The sequence below is a fragment of the Trachurus japonicus genome, chromosome 1, assembly GCF_045865225.1.
Source record: "Trachurus japonicus isolate A0001 chromosome 1, Traja_1.0".
Taxonomy (NCBI): Eukaryota; Metazoa; Chordata; class Actinopteri; order Carangiformes; family Carangidae; genus Trachurus; species Trachurus japonicus.
Window position 1 is genome coordinate 1684201 of NC_140907.1, and position 19044 is coordinate 1703244.

General features: G+C 41.2%; 1 protein-coding gene across 2 annotated transcripts in view; it reads left to right on the plus strand.

Annotated features, from left to right (window-relative positions):
- Positions 1–19044, plus strand: part of LOC146991085 (sodium/potassium/calcium exchanger 3-like) — a 94509-nt gene that overhangs the window by 67653 nt on the left and 7812 nt on the right. For both annotated transcript variants that reach the window (XM_085804672.1, XM_085803967.1), the window contains exons 4-13: positions 3386–3460; positions 3865–3949; positions 5140–5243; positions 7679–7753; positions 11678–11703; positions 11800–11853; positions 11958–12091; positions 17163–17323; positions 18251–18521; positions 18633–18799. In XM_085804672.1, the coding sequence (XP_085660798.1) occupies positions 3386–3460; positions 3865–3949; positions 5140–5243; positions 7679–7753; positions 11678–11703; positions 11800–11853; positions 11958–12091; positions 17163–17323; positions 18251–18521; positions 18633–18799 (1152 nt within the window). The remainder of the gene's footprint in view (positions 1–3385; positions 3461–3864; positions 3950–5139; positions 5244–7678; positions 7754–11677; positions 11704–11799; positions 11854–11957; positions 12092–17162; positions 17324–18250; positions 18522–18632; positions 18800–19044) is intronic.

Here is a 19044-nt window from a genome sequence, read left to right on the forward strand (position 1 = left end):
CCTTTTCCTGCAGGAGAAGGGCAAATGAAAGTAACCTTTGCTAAGACGTTTGGATATTTAACAAAGCAAAAAATATAGTATCATCACCGTCTATTTGCCTTTGATGTCTAACCTTTAAAATAATGCATTCTGTCATTTCATAGTACGTAAGTGTTACTGTCCTTTGCTCCAAGAGAACAGCAAGCTCTGTAGTTTTAGCAAGGACAATCGGGGTTGATACCAAACTGCACCTTTGTAATAGTGTTGTATTTTTATCATTTCCATTTTAGAAAATGAGAATTTAGACAAGAAATGTGCAAAAGTAGTGATCTGCATCACACACAGCGCTTCAGTAGCAGTGACAGTTTCTTGTTAGGTCTCCCTGATGACCTATGAGCTAGCACAGGGTGGTCGATGATTGGTTGGGGTCATACTTGTAGTGTTGCCTCTGTGAGTGTTTAATCTGACATGGTGATCCTGGCATTAGTGAATCAAATTAAGTGGAAATCATTGAAAAGTTTCTCAGAACTCAACTCAGTGATCAAAATTCTTGCCAGTTGATTCAACTGACTGATCAACATGTCATTCTTTTTATCCAATAGTTTGAGCACTACTACATATTTTATAGTAGATTTTGAAAGCACAATCATTTGTTTTCATTTCAAAGGTTTCATGATGACTCTAATTTCCTCCAATTTTCAGACCTAACCTGTGCTGTTTGAGAATGAACACAGGACTTAATAACAAAGACATTAGTTACTTGCTTTATACTGAACAGCTGGACTGTATACTGTAAATGTGCTGTTAGCTCTTCATCTTACTATTATTAATCACAGTAATACTTGATTATTTTGCTTTCTTTACATGTTAAAAAAGAGGCCAACCCCTTCATCCATCCATCTGTGTCAAAGGCAATTTAGAGTCACCAACTAACTTAATGTGTGTGTCTTTGGACTGTGGGAGGAAGCAGGAGAACCTTCTGTGGAACAGGGAGAAAATGCAGAAAAGAGAAGGCCCCAGGGAATCAAACCCAGAAACCTCTGGTGAAACCACTGGTCCACCACTGTATATGCCCATAACCCTTAGAATGAAATCTAAATCAGAAATTAATGTACCGTTGTCTAAATGTACCAGCATCCCTTTCTCAACTTTGAGAGTTACTAAAATGCCGAAGTGTGAAAGATAAATGAATGCTTCAAAATAACAAAACAGTTCACATCTCATGCTGTTGAACATCTATTGCATTTACACAGTCGCAGCATGTGGTTTTAGTTCAGGGTTATTGACATAAATACTGGATTAGATTATCTGTCTCATTGTTGTGTTGTCCTGTGATTCAGACACAAGTGAAGCTGGCTTTGCTGCCATTTTACCTTTATTCAGGCAGGACAGTTCAAGGACAATTCCGGGCAAATTCAACTCGGGGCTGTATTTTCCTAACATTTTAGGTCTAAAAGAAGGAATCTGAAGATTTTCAGTTTAATTGTTCCTGTTTTGCGGTAGTTGTGTCTGTCCCTGCATCGCCGCGGCAGCGATGGATGGGAGCGGATGGAAGTTCCGCTGCTTAGGCTGTTTACATACTGCGTCAGATGGCTACTCAAACATGCACCGAGAAGTTTATTTACTTCAAGCAAGTCAAGAGTTGATGTTCCTGTGTTCATGACACAAACGGGAGCTTCCGACTGCACGTGAACACACCGAGCGTCAACTTGGGTCTCGCGCAAGACTTTGAATTAGATCTAGTTTTACAAACATGTCGGCTTGCTTGAAGTAAATAAACTGATGCAGGGACAGACACAACTACCGCAAAACAGGAGCAATTAAACTGAAAATCTTCAGATTCCTTCTTTTAGACATAAAATGTTAGGAAAATACAGCCCCGAGTTGAATTTGCCTAGAATTGTCCTTTAAAGAGAGGGTAGCTGCTACCAGGAGCAGGCCTATACACTCTGCAGGGTGAACCACTGAGTGCCCACATCGATGTATTTTACTGTCAGCTGCTGTTCCCTTGGACCTCCTCCACAAAATGTACAGTCAGTGTTTACTTGTTAAGCCACACTCCTGCAGGTTTCCTGACCTCCATCTCAGCCCTTTATCAGAATCCAGATTAAATCCAGTCATCAGGATTACATGTGACCTACTGTTTGCCCCGAAATGACAAATCTCCACCTCAGTAACCGTTGACCACACACACATAGTCAGAGTTTAGTCACAGCTTTAACGCAGGTGTTTGGTACTTTAGATCACTCCCACCCCCACTCTCAGAAACTGGAAACAGCAGAGCTGCAGGTGCACAGTCAAATGTAACTCACACCGAGCACAAAGGAAAAAGGATTATTCACCTTTTCATTCTTGTATGTCTTTGAAATATTTGTTATTACAAAGTTTCCTTTATTAACATGTTCTGTATGATGTCACTGCCTGGCATTGCCCCTGTTGATTCAGTGCTTTGTCAGGGAAGATCTATTCTACAGTATGTGATCCAAAGGAAATGTTGCATTTTTAGGTTTTATCCAATAATATTCCAGAAAAGTAACAGTAACAGTAATAAACTGTATTAAAAGCAATTTGTAAACTACACTATTTAAGATAACTCTGATTGACTTTGACATTGAAAGAGTCTCTGAAAAGACATTTGGACGAACAGATGATAAACCTGCCCATCTCAATGGAGGATGATGGATTTCAAAATAAAAGTGTTGTAAATTTCATCCATGTTTTTTTCCCCCTCATTATGGAAATGTGAGTCCTATTCACTATTGTAGTTCCATTTATGTCATTGATGATGCAAAATAGTTTAACCCTTCATTTATAGAGACTTGGCACTGGAAACAATCTGTAGAGTTACTTTATCTGGATGGTGAGGTGGGCATAAGTGACAGCTGAAAGCAGACTTTATGGAGTTGATGTAAATAATAATTGAACAAATATACAACATTATATTAAATTTAACCGAGGAAGTTGTTTGAAGTCAGAGGTCATGTTGTTTTTGTGTTCCATCCATTCAAATAAGGAATAAACCTTCCTTCCTGTGCCTTTTTAATGCCACAATGTTTTAGAAGTGAAAACTAACTTCCCTGTTTTAAAATGTAGAAAGTCTGGTCTCACTTATGCTACTCATGAATTTTTAATAACCCATCACTGTACTACACTGCATTTGGATGGGATCAGGTCTCTGACTCGGTAGCCTTCAATTAGCAGACTTGTTTCATTTTTCATGGTGATTTACATAGAAATTTAATGCAGCAGTAAGAGCACAGAGGTGTTTTCAGGGCAGCACTCAGGGCACATTCACAAGTTTGTTCAGAATACAATAAAAAGCAGGAGATTAAACCATATGATCTGATCCCAGCTCTCTCTATCTCTCTCTCTCCTTCTTTTTCTCTCTCTCACCCTCTCTCCACAGACCATCTACATGTTCTGTGCCCTGGCTCTGGTTTGCGATGACTATTTTGTCCCTTCCCTGGAGAAGCTATGTGAGGTACGCGACTGTGCCATTTGCAAATTAAAACTACTACCAGTGTAAGTGTTTTCAAATGAAATGTCATCATTGACTGAGGATGTTGAAGAAATGCATTAAATTCAGTTAAGTTGAAAACCACGGTAATGAAGAGTGTCTCCCTCCCACTGCGCCGACAAACAAATCTTGACTCCACTTGTTTTTGCACACACATCTATAATCTACCTCCTGTTTATGTGCAAAATGTCAAATATATTTTGGAGGACATACATACCAGCAGAAAGAAACAGTTTATTCTACAAACCACATTTTTATTAGGCTATCTAAAAAGAGGTTTTCTTTCCCTCGTCTATAAGGTTTCCTATTCAAATAATTCTGGATTGTCTAACTCCTGCTGTGTGTGTTTTCCTCGTCTTCTCTCCCAGCGTCTCCAGCTCAGTGAGGACGTAGCAGGTGCCACCTTCATGGCCGCTGGCAGCTCTGCTCCTGAGCTCTTCACCTCCATCATAGGTACAAATGTTCACCGCACCTATCAGCCCGGTCCTTGAGCTCCTTTGCTCCGACTTCGAACACTGAAGTTACCTTATGTAATATTCTCTAGAGCATTGCTGGTGGATGAAGGCCATCTGTTTTGTTTTGTTTTCCTCTTTGATCATGAGTGTCTTCAGTTTGGTGCTGCATCTATGTTAGAACCAACAATATGAACAACTCATATACTGATTCCTTTGGATGAAAAATCTACAGTACAGTTTCAATATTCTGCTCATTTGCACAGTTGTTTTTATATATGTTTTCACAATTATAGATTTTCTTTTCGATTATCGTCAGAGAAATAATCATGGTATTATCATTATCACGATTATTATGCATTTATTAATTTCACAACACCATGAATGTGTAAAAATCAAATATAGTCAAAATATAATTATATTACTAATTATTTACACAAAATTTATGTAAATGTCTAGCCTGGCTAACACCAGAGCTCGTCTCAATGTAGATTGAGATTCAGTCTGGGAACCACCTGTGTGTCAAATGCGTCTGTATGTAGCTTAGCCAATCGTATCAATCATACTTGATGACGTATGTAGAGCGACAGAAATCCGATGAAAAATGAAATGAAAAAATGCTAAACGTTGCTCTTTTTTCAAAATAAACTTGCGGTCTTAACTACTTAAAACACTTTCTAACGCTGCATCGAAAGACAAGCGTCTGGCACCATGTTGGATCGACAAGCTATCAACAAAGTCACTTCGGTGTGTCGTCATCGTCTTACTGCCCCCTCCCCCGTTCTGTGATTGGCTACCTCGTTGAGGGAAAAATTGGTCCATGGTTTCCAGGCTGACTTGCAGAGCGAATAAATCCAGTATGGGTATACCCAGGCTAGTAAATGTCATCTAAACCAAATGTTTATGTTTTTTTTTTAAATTACAAATGACATGCTAACATTTAAATTCCTACCTATTCAGTGTTACATTAGTTTAATGATCCAGTAAATGTACATTTACCTTTACTTTGGTGCACATCTGCCGATATGGTTCCACCATAATCTTGTTTGGAAAGTGATGGTATTTATGAATTTTTACAATGAATTAATTTTGGCGTTTAATAATGGGATTAACTGTGAAAACAAGTAATCGTGACAACCCTACCCTAAATGTATTTATGTGGTTCTGTGTGCTGGGTCATTCTCTCTTCAGGGGTCTTCATCACCAAAGGGGACGTGGGTGTGGGGACCATTGTGGGCTCGGCCGTCTTCAACATTCTCTGCATCATCGGTGTGTGTGGCTTCTTTGCCGGCCAGGTATGATGTCATAGCAACGTTACGGCAGTGCAGCCAAGTCCACCGCTGAGTGTGGCATTTTCACAGAGTGCAACTGGCTGCCTAATGTCACCTTTACATATTCACCCAGTAGAGTTTGCTCATGCATAAATGCATGTGTTTATGCAGAAGAATGCAGGACACATGTACACACTGATGAGTGTGTATGAGCCATGTGTAAACTGCAGCCTCCTGATTTCCTCTGCCACCCATGGGATGGTCGAGTGTTAGCATGGTGCAGCAGTAGAAGTGATTTTTTTTAGCTGTTTAACACAGAAATTCTGACAGTTGTTTAAAAGATGAGCAGAGACTTTTTGTTACCCCCTTTTTTCTCTAGATGACTGATTATACCCCTGTATAAGCAGCCTGTAATGTTTGAAGGCTCATTAGGTTTACTCCTGTATCACTCTGGGTGTATTTAATCTGTGATGTTTTTCATTACTCCATATTGTAGCAGAACCACAATTTATTTTCAGCTCAAAGTGACACATATGTCCATTTTCATACTAGAGATGTTCAAGTGCTTTAAAATAACATGAACAATGATATATTGTATTAAAACAAGGCCACAGAGAAGGATGATGAAATTATAAGACATACGACAGTAGATGTATAATATATTATGTGAATGAAAAGAAAAACTGAAATATGACCGAAGACTAATTAGATAAATGTGTTTTTATCTGCTCTATATACAGTAAGAGGTGCATATTTATTTTACTGTGCATAAAATCTAGTCTATTTACAATGCTTCCAGTAGAAGAACTAAGAGCTTGTGGAGGATTATAAAAAGACATAGTCAGCAATGTAAGCTGCTCCCAAACAGTAAGGGGCTTAATGAACAAACACGAACCTTGAAATGTATTCTTTTAGACTAGATACCGAGCCAGTGGAGTTTAGCTGAGCTGAGCTATATCCTTGTTTTTGTCAAAGGTTTGACAATACCGTTCTATGTAATAGATTTTACATTAATAAACAGTCAGTAAATGAGTTTTTAGCATCTTGGTTTGAGAACACTTTGCTCCCTATCACTATTTCTAATCCGTAGTGCAACAACAACAGCTCACAGAAAATATACTGTGTTACTATGGCAATGAGCCGAGTGATTTATAATGTTAATAGATGTGCCATAGGTGCATTATTCAACAAAGACCTTTACTGTGTGATTTAAATGGCGTTGTATAGCTCATTGGGTTGAGCAGGCGCCCCATATACAGAGGCTATAGTCCTCACTGCAGCCGGCCCCAGTTCAAATCCCCTGGTGTGCCCTTTGCTGCATGTCATTCCCCTCTCTCTGCCTCCCCATTTCCTGTCTATCTCTACTGTCCTATCAATTAAAGTCAAAAGTCCCCCCAAAATACTTTTTTTTTAATAAAAAAGTGTAGATTGTTGTGTATTTACTTGCCAAACCTTATTAAAAACTAAAATTGAAAAGTGGAAATCCAAACACTCAGCCCAGCCTTAGAGGACTCAGGGAATCACTGATCTCACTTATCATCTTTTCCTGTCTTATTAGAAAGTTCAAGATTAAAACTTTGTGAACAGCAACATGTTTTTTTATTTGCACATTTGTTTGTGGAAAAACAAGGAAATCTTTTTTTTTAAAGTCCTTTTGTTTTCTTTAACCCGGCACATGAACAGCATCACACCAGTATGAACACAACAGTCAGCTTGTTAACCTTTCAGCTTTGTGTTCTCGATTGTGTGCATGAGATAACACGGTAGAACGCAGCCTCTCTCTGATGCTATCTGATATGCCAAGTACATGGAAATTAGCGGAGAACAAGAATAAGCTTCTCTGCTCTGAAAAATATATGCACTGGACTCCAAACAGTGATGCAATCCCAGATTGTGCATTACATAATCAGAGTGAGATAATGAGGGAGAAGGGCAGGCGGTGTGACGGCGCTCGGAGGGATAGGGTGCAGCAACATCATCTTCAAGCCTCGCGCTGCACCTCGCTGCTGTTTATTACCTTTGGCCGGTTGTGCGTAGCAGGTTTCCTTCTGCTAAGACCGATTGTACGGAGAAATGGAGAACAAGCAAACATCACCAAGCTTTGTTATGCTCTAACTTCTCCCTCTCCCCTTGGAGCAGCAAACCGCTCCACAGCTGGGAGTGGCACATTCAAGATGTGGTTTCTGACCTTCCACTCGTGCGGTGTGAGCACCGTGTGGGACAGTGTTAGTCACTGCTTTGTGGGCTCCTGCATTGTATCTGATTACATACATTTGATAAACACACCGGCACCTTTTTTATTTCCATACGTGGGATGGTACAGTACCTTTGCAGTTGGCTTTTCCCCTGCCTGTGGTTCAGGAGGTTAACTTAAGAGCCTGTCTGTTTACATTAGTATGGTAATGATGTCAGAAACATGATCCCAGCTCGTATCTCCTTCCTTTTCTCTTCCCTTGCAGGCGGTGAAGCTCTCTCACTGGGCTCTACTCCGAGATTCCATCTACTACACCTTCTCCATCACGGCCCTCATTGCGGTAAGAGCACATAGGTTCTTATGAGAATACACAGGGACGGATGATCAAGTGTGTGGTGGTTGCACAGTATGGAGAGACCTGACGATGCCTCCTACTATGGTAAGAGGCAGTTTGAGTATCTTGGCACAAAAATATACAGTATAAGCCCAATTTGAAAGTGCAGCTGATGATTCTCAGCTTTTGCATCCTGACCCTCTCTGACCCTGTGTACTGTCAGACTCAGCAGCATTTCATCGATCAGTGTTTCTCAAAGTCAGGGGACCTTTACTGTGTGTCCCCAGCAAAAAGTAAAAAGGGGCACCGGTTTATTTATTTAAGTAAGTAGCACAATGACAATAAGGTGTAACCACTTTGGTCATAACTGTCAAACATTCAGTAATGAAAAATCAGTTGAGTCTAGTAATAGCCTAGACTGTAGAATGATAATAAATCATAGCGCTGTAGTACTGTACATTCACTATAAGTTTGGATATTGAGTAGTTAGCAGGAAATTAGGGTTTTGAAGTATATACAATATATCCAGTATATGTATAGTATTTAGGGATGGTAACAACTGAACCAGCATCTCAAATATATAACATATTTTAATTTTTAAATATTTAAAAATTAGAATATGTTATATATTTGAGATGCTGGTTCAGTTGACAAAAACATGTATCCTGACAAACATCAGTGTCCACCAACACTCAACTCTAAGAAACTTCTAGTTTTGAGTTTACTGATTGATTTTTATCAAGGAGCAGTGGTAGAACACAACTAAATATACTCATTTACTACTTTAATATTGCAATTTAGGACAGTTTTGTAGAGGTATGTAGGTACACTCAGGTATTTTACAAATTAAGATGGTTATTTATACTTATTTAAGAAAGATAACCAGTTCAGCAGTGTAGTTATATCAGCTCTACCTGGAGTAACATTGAGTTTTAGTATCCATAAAAAGATATATTTATAGTTTTAACCCTTAAAAGCCTACATAAACCTAAAAACGCCTGGTAATGGTTATAGATATTTGTCAATTCTGAGCTTATTTTTTCAGATAGTACCAAGTATTATACATCAAATTATTCAGGGAAACCTGCTCTTTTATCTGCTGCAGTGTCAAGTCTCATTCATACTTTATTTTTGGGTGAGCATGCCACATTTCACAAAAAAAACAAAAATCGCCCAGTAAAAAATCTTGTGTTTTGTTGAAAATCTCCCTAGTCAACCATGGATTTATTTTTTTTTCAATGTGAAAAGTTGTACTTAGGTGTTTTGCAGCTACATGTGAAGTTTTGTGCAAATACACTTTTTCCTCTGTGATTTACAGCTCAGTGATCATTACCGTAGAGGCGGAACTTTACCACTAGAGGGCCTCGGACACACCCACAATATACTAAACATCAGCAAATAACAGCACAAAATGTAGATTTTGTGAATATTTATCCTATATGAACAATAATAAAGTCTGTAATGATGACTTTGTCTCTCACATAAGTGTTATATATAATTGGAAAATAGCCAACCTGGAAGACCATAAGTCAACTTTATCAAAAAAGATTTTTTTTAATGCCTTCAAATGGGAAGAAGGGAAAAAGGGATGATTAATAATAGAACAAAATAACAAGTAACAAAGAGCTTCACAATAGTAACAATAATTAGTAAAAGATGAAAGCAATAATAATGTTGTTTATGATAATGATGATAATATATAACAATAACAAACAAGTAAAAAAGTACAACAGCTCAAAAACTGTCAAAAATAAGGCCGAGTGTGGTCAACTATTTACATGACTAGAGTTGATGATATCAATTACAAACTAGGAACAAAAAGCAATACAATAGTAACAATATTTGTTATGAACAATCTATTAGTAGTAATAATGATAATGATAATGATGATAACAATATAATGATGATGATAATGATTACAAATAATGAACAATACGACTTCCACGGCCTCTTCCACGGCCTCTCCCTCTTCCAAATCCTCCCTCCGGTGATGATGGAGGGCCAGATGTGGGGGGTTGTGGGTCTGTCTCCTCATTGTCTAAGCTAAAAGGATGAAAAGGTGAAAGATTGTGTCACTCTCATTTCTTTCTATTTATAATTCATTATCAGCACTTTTCAATAATGTACGAGACACACATGCGTGAACGCACGCACACGCGCACACACACATACACACAGAGACCAAGCTCGTTCTCTCAGGACTTGTATCAGATTTTATGAGGATTTGTTTTCAATAGGCTAATGTTTGAGACAAGCACGCACACACATGAACGCGCATACACACACACACACACACACACACACACACAGAGAGAAAGAGAGCGACGACGCTCGTTTACTACTGTCAGGGAATCTTCCCTCTCTTTATGCGCGCTTCCACCTTTTACGCGGACAATCAGTAATGTCATTGTATAACATTGAATTCAGATAGCATAGTCATACACATGAATGACCAACAAGATATAGTGTTCATCACTGCACAATAGGAACATGAAATCATTATAACATAGCCTTTCACTTACTTTTCATCTTCTTGTGGATCGGAGTCTTCCTCAGACTCCGAGCTGTCTGGGTCAGAGTCCGAGTCCGCTTCATCGTTTTCTTCTTCCATTAGGAAGTCCAGCACTTGTTGGGCACTGTATTTCCTCATTTGTCCGTCCGTTTGTACTGTTGGTTTGTCCGTCCGTTTTTAGTGTTTGATCCTTTTAGTGTTTTCGCTCCTGTCAGTCTGTGGCTGCTGTCAATACGGGACCGGTAAGAGGCGAGCGGAGACGTAGGCGCTACGTGAGTGCGTCAGCGTCTGCTCCCATACCACGTGATTACACCCACCCTATGCCGTCGCTTGTCGTCATATCTGGCACCATTCAAGGACCCTCGGAAAGTGGATATTTCGGTGATTCAGATCCTGTTTACAGCATCTGAATAGCTCGTCTCTATCATAAATGGTTCAGGAATTAATTCATGTTGTGTAAAACACGTGCAAGCATAACAGCGATGCTACGTTCGGTTAGCATCGACGGCTAGCATCCGTTCAGATACCACGTGATTACACACACACTATACAGTCAGTTGTTGTCACAGGTGCACCATTCAAGGACCCTCGGAAAGCGGATTTTCCGGCGATTAAAATGCAGTTTACAGCTCGTTTATATCTTAAACGATTCAGACGATATTAAACGTTTCGCAAAACGTGCGCGAATGTTGCACCGATGCAACGCTCGTCTTTTAAGGGAGCAAAAACCACCTCAGCGTAGTTACTGTTTTACATCTTCTCTCATAGTTCTAATAACATCTGAGCCTCTCTTGTGATTGGTGGTCTGTTTTCTGTTTTCAATAACGGTAAAGCAGATTTCAGGTAAAATAATACAAAATAATAATAACATTCACTGGCGAGTTTCTGTCACTCAAGGACACCTTACAATGAAAAAAGAAAAAAAAACACTCAAAGAAACCAAATTTTGAGAGTTTGGATGTGGGTCAGGGGGGCGGGGCTTGGGGAATGACGGAGATTTGTGACAGCTTTGTTGTGACATCACAACGTCACAGGAAGTCCTGACAGTTCATTTTAAAACTTAGTTTCTGAATACAGGCTGTGTGAATTTCTCTGTGGCTTTGATCTTTTCACAGTATTAATATAGAACTCAAAGTATTAATATAGACTTGATCTTTATTCAGAGAACATACCGTGTGCAGCATGAACAGAGGAAACCTCACATGTGATTGCAGAATACATAAGAACATTATGCTTTTTCAGTGTCTCTGTCCTTAAATGAATAGAAACAACCAAAAGGTCATGCTTTGACCTTTCCTCTGGCTCTCTGAGCTCTGGATTGGCCATGCCCTCTAGTGGAACTGATGCAGAAATGCAGAATTAATTTAGCATTCAATTACTTCCTTCACCTAATCTCCCCTTTGTTTCACCCTTTTCAGTTCATCTACGATGAGATAGTGTGCTGGTAAGTTGTGTCCTTTGTGGAACAGTGATTACAGATATGATTCTTTAAGTGCCGAATGGTTGAACATATTTTACTGCCTTTGTGTTTGTGTGCCAGGTGGGAATCTCTTGTCCTGATTCTCATGTATGCAGGCTACATCCTCATAATGAAGTGAGTGTAATTCTCAGCTGATGATTCATGTGTAAAGCATTGACTGGTTGTTCTCGGTTGTAGAAAAACCGTTCAACTCGTTTCTGTCGATTTGTGATTGGCAGGTTTAACGGCAGGGCACATCGCTATTTTGACCGTCGAAAGAAGAGCTCTGTGAATCTGGCCAACGGACTGACAGGAAGCACCGATCTGGAGGATAATGTCACATGTGATGCCACTGCAGTCCTGCTCAAGAAAGGTATCAGAAACTGTTCCATTTCTCACAGGCTTTGCCCTCTAACGGGACTCTGCAGGGTTTAGCTGCTCATCTCGACGCACTGAAATTTGCATAAAGGCAGCTGGGGCGCCACTCCTCAGCTATTTTTGTTCTCTTCCATGAAAAGATAGTCAAGGATGACTTTACTGAATAAGTCCTGGGCATCTTGTCCTGGATAGATCCTCACTGCAAACACTCATATCTCTGCAAATCCTTTACATCCTTATTGATTAAGAAGTAAAGTTTCACTTAGCCATTCCATCTTCTTGAATACATACAACCAGTGTTGCCTATAAACTCAAAAAACTATTCATGTTTTTTTAAGCATTTTTAATAAATGCAATCAATAATCAGTAGGAATCAAAAAGTCAGCCTTTAGATCAGGGGCAGTGGCTCCAATGCCTCACCAGGGATTTTGTCAGTGCTTTTGGCTTGGCTATGGTTTAACTTGTATGTATTCATTGTATGTATTGAGTCCGCTGGGCTCACCAGGCACCAGAGAGGAAGTCTCCGGCGTCCTCAACAGACACGGAGCACCTCCACAGATTCCTCTACTGTCTGCAGCTGTCTCTCTGCCCTCACAGATAAGTGCGGGGGCACGACAAACAGCAACTAACAGAAGAGAGCAGCAGTACAAGATGCTGGCTAAGGTTCCAGCTTTCTTCAGCGCAGCCTGCTCCGTCAGCTTGTTCTGCATCCGATCCTCTGACTGCTGCTCCGCTGAGAACAAGTGACCGAGCTAACTTAGGGTCCTTAGGGTGTGCTGAGGAGGCCATAAAGAGAACTAGGGTGGCAGGTGGCAGTTGTTCCAGCAGATGGTTGCCAGGCTGGATGGGTTTGAATGTGCAGTGTCACAAGTTGGTTCCCCACAGCAGCCGTCAGGGACTGCGGCTACTGGATGGCTCTTTAGATTTTCTGATGAAATAATTCCAGAGTGAATGCTGTGTTCATTGATACCTCAGTGACAGGACTTTGGGTGACAAAGGATGTCTGTAGAGTTAAAGGGACAACGAGGAGTTTTGGAAAAGCGAAGCGTTTTCACACTACATTTATGAGCCGCTCTGCGCACCGTAAAATTCTTTGACCGGCGCAAGATTCATTCATTAAGAATTAAAGTCAGAGGTTCGAAGACGATCACATACCATCGTAGTTCCGACCATAAACGGCGATTCGGCGGCGTTATTCTCATGATCTGCCGCTAAACCGAAAGTAAGGAAACGCTGGTCGGCTCGACCAGCATTTCCGCCACCACTAATAATAACAAAATAACGATAGAGACAAAACAATATATTTATCGAAAATGGGCCCATTAACAAGTGTGGGTAGCGGAGATTCATCCACATTAAAATGAGACTTTTTTATTGTTGCAGAATTTTTTGTTCTGCCGATGGAGAAACTCCTCGTTGTCCCTTTAAGAGGAACTTCACTGTGCCCAAGACATATTTGCAGTGATCTGATCTTGAATGTGTCCACAACTGTGTCAAGCTGGGACTGTGACCTTACATGTTGGAGATGTTTGACAGTAGACATTAAAGCTACAGTTGGTAAGTTTCAAGACAATACACCGTCAGGTCCCTTTATGAACCTCTGCCAAGCACCCCCACACACACAGACACACACACAAAGTAGCCATAAACGCACCCACAGAAGACGTACCATATCCATAGAAACCAGAGACTCCAAAACGATCTCGTCTCACGTCTCTCTCACTCTCTCATACGATTACAAGCTGTAGGTGGAGCCAGAGGAGTTGGACTTTGTCCTAAATTACCCATTTAAAGGGACAACGAGGAGTTTGTATTTGGTTATAAAAAAGTCTCACATTAATGTGGATGAATCTACGTTACCCACACTTATTAATGGCTCTATTTTCGATAAATATATCATTTTGTCTCTATTGTTATTTTGTTATTATTATTAGTGATGGAATGCTGGGCGAGCTGACGAGTGTTTCCTTACTTTTGGCTTCGCGGACGCTCCCCAGCGGGTCATGGGAATAACGCTGCCGAATCGCCGTTTATGGTCGGAACTACGACGGTATCTGATCGTCTTCGAACCTCTGACTTTAATTCTTGATGAATGAAAACATTCTTGGCAAGACGTCCGTCTTGCGCTGGTCCAAGAATTTCACCATGCGCGCGGAGGCTCATGGTAAATGTAGTATGAAAGTTAAAAAAAGGTTGTGACAGCACTCACTTTCAGTTAAACACTTTTTAATTCATAAAAACTGCTCGGCAGCAAGAAACGGATGCGTTTCGGCTAATTGCCGAAAAATCCAGTACATGGATGGAGTTACTGGTAAATCTGTCTGAACACGGAGCGTCTTGTTTGACATATAATCATAAAATATCCTTAAAGCAGAAGTAAGCGATATTTTTGTGTTAATATAAGTCTTAAATAGTTATATCTTCCGACCGCAATCACTTACATAGAGTGTTTGGACTGAAACACGGGTCTGTCAGTCACTGTGCTCTGCTGTAAGCCGAGGAGAAAACTTTTCTCGTATCCTACAACCTTTATCCAATGAGGAACGGCATGAAGGGCTGTGTGCAGCCAAGGGATGCGCGTGAATGTGGTGACGAGGACCAATAGATCCATGACAAGGCGGGGCTAACTCCATCGGCTGACAAGAAGTTATGGTGCGTTCAAGGCAACCCGTAACTCGTGTTTTTCCGACCTGTGAAGTCGTACCAGTTCGATCTGGTACGAGTTCACTGGTCCGAAGTTACGAGTGGCCATTATAGTCCACTTTCATGGGCAACAGGTCGGAAAAACGTGAGTTGCGGGTTGCCTTGAACGCTACAAAGTCGTAAGTCGTGACTTGAAGCTGTAACTTACGGTTTCAAAAGCCTGCCTGGAACGCAGCATTAGCCAAAACGACCGGATCGCTTACTTCTGCTTTAAAGGTCCAGTGTGTAAAATGAAGGGGAAACCGTGATATCTAGTGTTCAGATTCTAGATTGCAGCACTCACTCGCTTGCGTTCATCCCTCCCGTTGGCACAGTGACGGTGGCCTCCGAGGACAAAAAAACTTGTTTACCACGACTGGGACTGCACACCAGACTTGCAAAATGTGCTCTCTGACTGGCTGGATTTTCCCTTCGGGCTGCCATACAAACATGGCGGCGCAAGATGGCGACACTCTCTAAAGCAATATGCTAAATATAAAAGAAGAATTATAAGGCTATGAAAACCAAGCAATTTTATTTTATAGCGATTATACACTTATACAAATATATTCATGGGTAGTATTCAGATTTTGCCTTGACAATTACCTTGACAATTATTACACACTGGACCTTTAAATTCTCTTAGAAATGATTAACAGTTAACAGTCAGAGGCAGGTCTGTGTGTTCAGGAGGTATAAGAGGATTCAGTCTGGGGTCACACAGAGTCCACGAGTCTGCTGCACTTATATTAAAAGCAGTGTTTCCAAGATCAGTCCCAGCATGAGCTCCTTTACCCGAAGAACCAGAACCATGACTGGAGTGAGTTCAAAGCTGACCAGGATTCCAGATGTGAGAACACAGATGTGATGTATGATAGTAATTACCAAGCAGGGCATTATAAATAGAGACTGTATGTATATTGTGTCTCTCTCAGTGACTGTTGGCAAGAGACGATATATCTACAGTACAGCTCCATCCATTATTCATCATTACTCTGTCCTTCCTCTTGCTCTTTGTGTAATTCTCCAGGTTCAGTGAGCAGTTCACTCCTCACCTGCTCTTACATGTCTTTTTACTGTTTGGCTTATTTTGTCATTTTTTAAAACAAATGTATTTACATAATATGCCAAATTCAAACAATATGACATACTGTATGTGGATGTGTTGCGAGAATGTGTTGAGTCAGCATTATTAGCTCAGTATATACATTCCACACAGGTTCCACACAGCTGTACCACCATTTCCATGCTAACCACATTCTCTGTTATAAACTGTTTTCTTGTCTATAACAACATCTATTGCACGTCTTCCTATTCTGGGTGAGGGATCCCTCCTCTGTTGCTCACCCTGAGGTTTCTCCAATTGTTTCCCTGTTAAAAGGGTTTTCTATGGAGTTTTTCCTCAGTGGATGTGAGGGTCTATAAGGACAGAGGATGTTGTTATGATGCCACGCAAAGCCCTTTGAGACAAGCTGTTTGTAAAAATGGGCTATACAAATAAAATTGTCTTGCCTTGCCTTGCCTGTACGTGTAGGAAAGTATGGAATATGAAGGGTGGTACTGCAGTTTGCACTGTGGCCTAACAATAAGAACATACAGGGTTTTGCAGGCAGGCAGCCTGGGGCTTTTCTCTGTGGACTCTGCATGTTCTCTCTGTGTCTCAGTTAGTTTCGTCAGGGTGCTCCATTTTCCTTGAGATTGTAAACTGCCTGTAGGTGAGAGGATGAGAGTGAACGTGTATCTGTATCTATCTGTGTATTAACCCTGTGCAGAGTTGAAGCAAGCAAATGCTTGGACCCTCAAGGGGAAAAGGCTGACTATGGTAGTTCAAGAAAACAGTTCAAATTTTAGACATGGGAAACCGATACATTTTTATTGTTGCAACATCCTAAGGAAGTATATTTTTTTAGACACAGATTGCTATCAGATGTTCTTAGATGTTTGTCTTGTTTTTAAGGTCCTGAATTGCCTTGCCTGACCACCATGGAATGAATACTATGGTGCCCATACATACTACAGAATCCATCTTCTCCTCTGACGCCCGTTCCCGGGGGCTTTTTAGATTTTAGATGATTGTTGTGTGTGGTTCTGTTAATTCTTGTGCGAAGTGTCCAATAGTAACATAGCCTACTGTTTATAAAGTATCTGTGTGATATTCTGTGGAATGTCTTATGAAGTGTCCTGTATAGCTGTTATTCATGGTACCTGCCTTAGTACTATGGATGTAATTTAGCAATTGCTCTAATTCTGGCTTATTTACATTGATGCTTACAGGTGATATGTTGATTGATATGCATTGTGCTAACTCATTAAAGGGGAGGGGGGGGGGGGGGTTAACCACTTCTACTTCATTCACATGAACACTGTCTGTTATTTCTTTCCAGCTAACTTCCACTGTAAGCCGTCAGTGTTGATGGTGGACGAGCTGCTGTCTGCGTACCCCCACCAGCTGTCTTTCTCTGAGGCCGGCATGAGGATCATGATCACCAGTCACTTCTCCCCCAGGACCCGCCTCACCATGGCCTCTCGCATGCTCATCAACGAGGTACATGCTAAACGACACTTGGACTCACACACGTGTGTAGAGTATCTTGAGTTGCGTATTTTTACATGCTGCAAGTTCAGATGGAAGGAAACTGGATTGCAGCAGAGCTCAGCAGAAAAGTAGTTTTGTCAGCTGAAGTTATTTTGAAGCATCTCTGCCAAAGCCAGAGTCTTAGTGTAAGTACAGACCAAATAAAGCTGTCTGGGTTTTACCAGAAAAGAGACTGAAGTGAATGTTCATTTTCTTTTGGACGTTACAGTCATCATTTTCTCTCAGACACCTGTCTGCTGCAGGCTACAGTCTGGATGGGAATCTAAACCAAACAACCAAATTTGGGATTTTTAACAGAAACAGGAGGAGATAAAATTAACTTCTTCCTCAGTCAAACTTAAAGGACTATATCAATTATGCTTGAAGCTGAGGGAATTAAAGGTCCAGTGTGTAATAATTGGCCAGGTTTATTGGCAGAATCTGAATACACTACCCATTTGGTTTTCGTAGCCTTATAATTATCCTTTTAAATATACATATAGCAAGAGTCTCGCTTTAGAGAGTGTCGCCATCTTGCGCTGCCATGTTTGTACGGCAGCCCGACAGGAAAATCCAGCCAGCCAGAATAGCACGTTTGCGAGTTTAGCAGAAGAAGGAGGAGGAGGAAACAGCAGACATATGGTAAAATGGTTTAGATCTTCACCTCATCGCTCCATGCTCCTGAAATACTCCCAGTCATCCCAGTCGTGGTAAATACGTTTTTTTTGTTCTCGGAGGCCACTGTCACTTTGAAATGTGGATGCGAGCGAGTGAGTGAGCGCTGCAAACTAGAATCTGAACACTGGATGTCACAGTTCCCCCCCCCCCATTTTACACACTGGACCTTTAACTACAACTGCAACTGTCCAATGTCTAATGCTCCCTTGTCACTTCCAGAGACAGAGACTGATCAACACTACAGAGACTCGAGTCAACCGCATCACAAATGGAGACTCGGACTCAGCGGCCAGGAGTCAGGGGAGGAGGGGCTTAGAGAACGGGATGGGCGGGGCCGAGCAGAGCGTGAACGGGAGGTGCAGGCTTCAGCGGCTGGAGTCCGGGAACGAGACGGAGAACGAAAACGAGGATAACGAGAACAACGAGAACGACGAGGAAAGAGAGGGGGAGGACGACAGCGGAGGCCCCCTGGTGCCCTTCAAAATTCCAGGTACGGCACAGACCTCACTTTTGAAATAATGATCACTGTCCTTCGATGTTTTCTTGGTTTTCTTTCCAGTGCTATCGTTATATCTGTTATCTTCTGTCTGTCCTCGTCCAGCTGGAGTGTGTAACAAAGTGAAGTGGCTGACCATGTGGCCGCTGTCCCTGCTTCTGTTCTTCACTGTGCCCAACTGTGCCAAGCGGGGCTGGGAGAGATGGTTTATGGTGTCCTTCTTCACCGCCACCATCTGGATCGCTGGCCTGTCCTACATCATGGTCTGGATGGTCAGTCTCACTCTTGTTTGTTTGTAAGAACACTCCACAGGGTCTCTTTAAAAGTGTCATATTCAATTATCCCCATGCAACAGAAATGACAGAGCACCACCCCTCTCTCAATAACACAGGAATGGCTGTTCATGTTGTAGCTCTTGATACCAAACAGTGTCTGAGCGCTGTTTGCTCAAGACTTTCATACTTCCATGAACTATTTTGAGTATGTAAGTGCGTTTACACCTACAAGTATGGCAAAA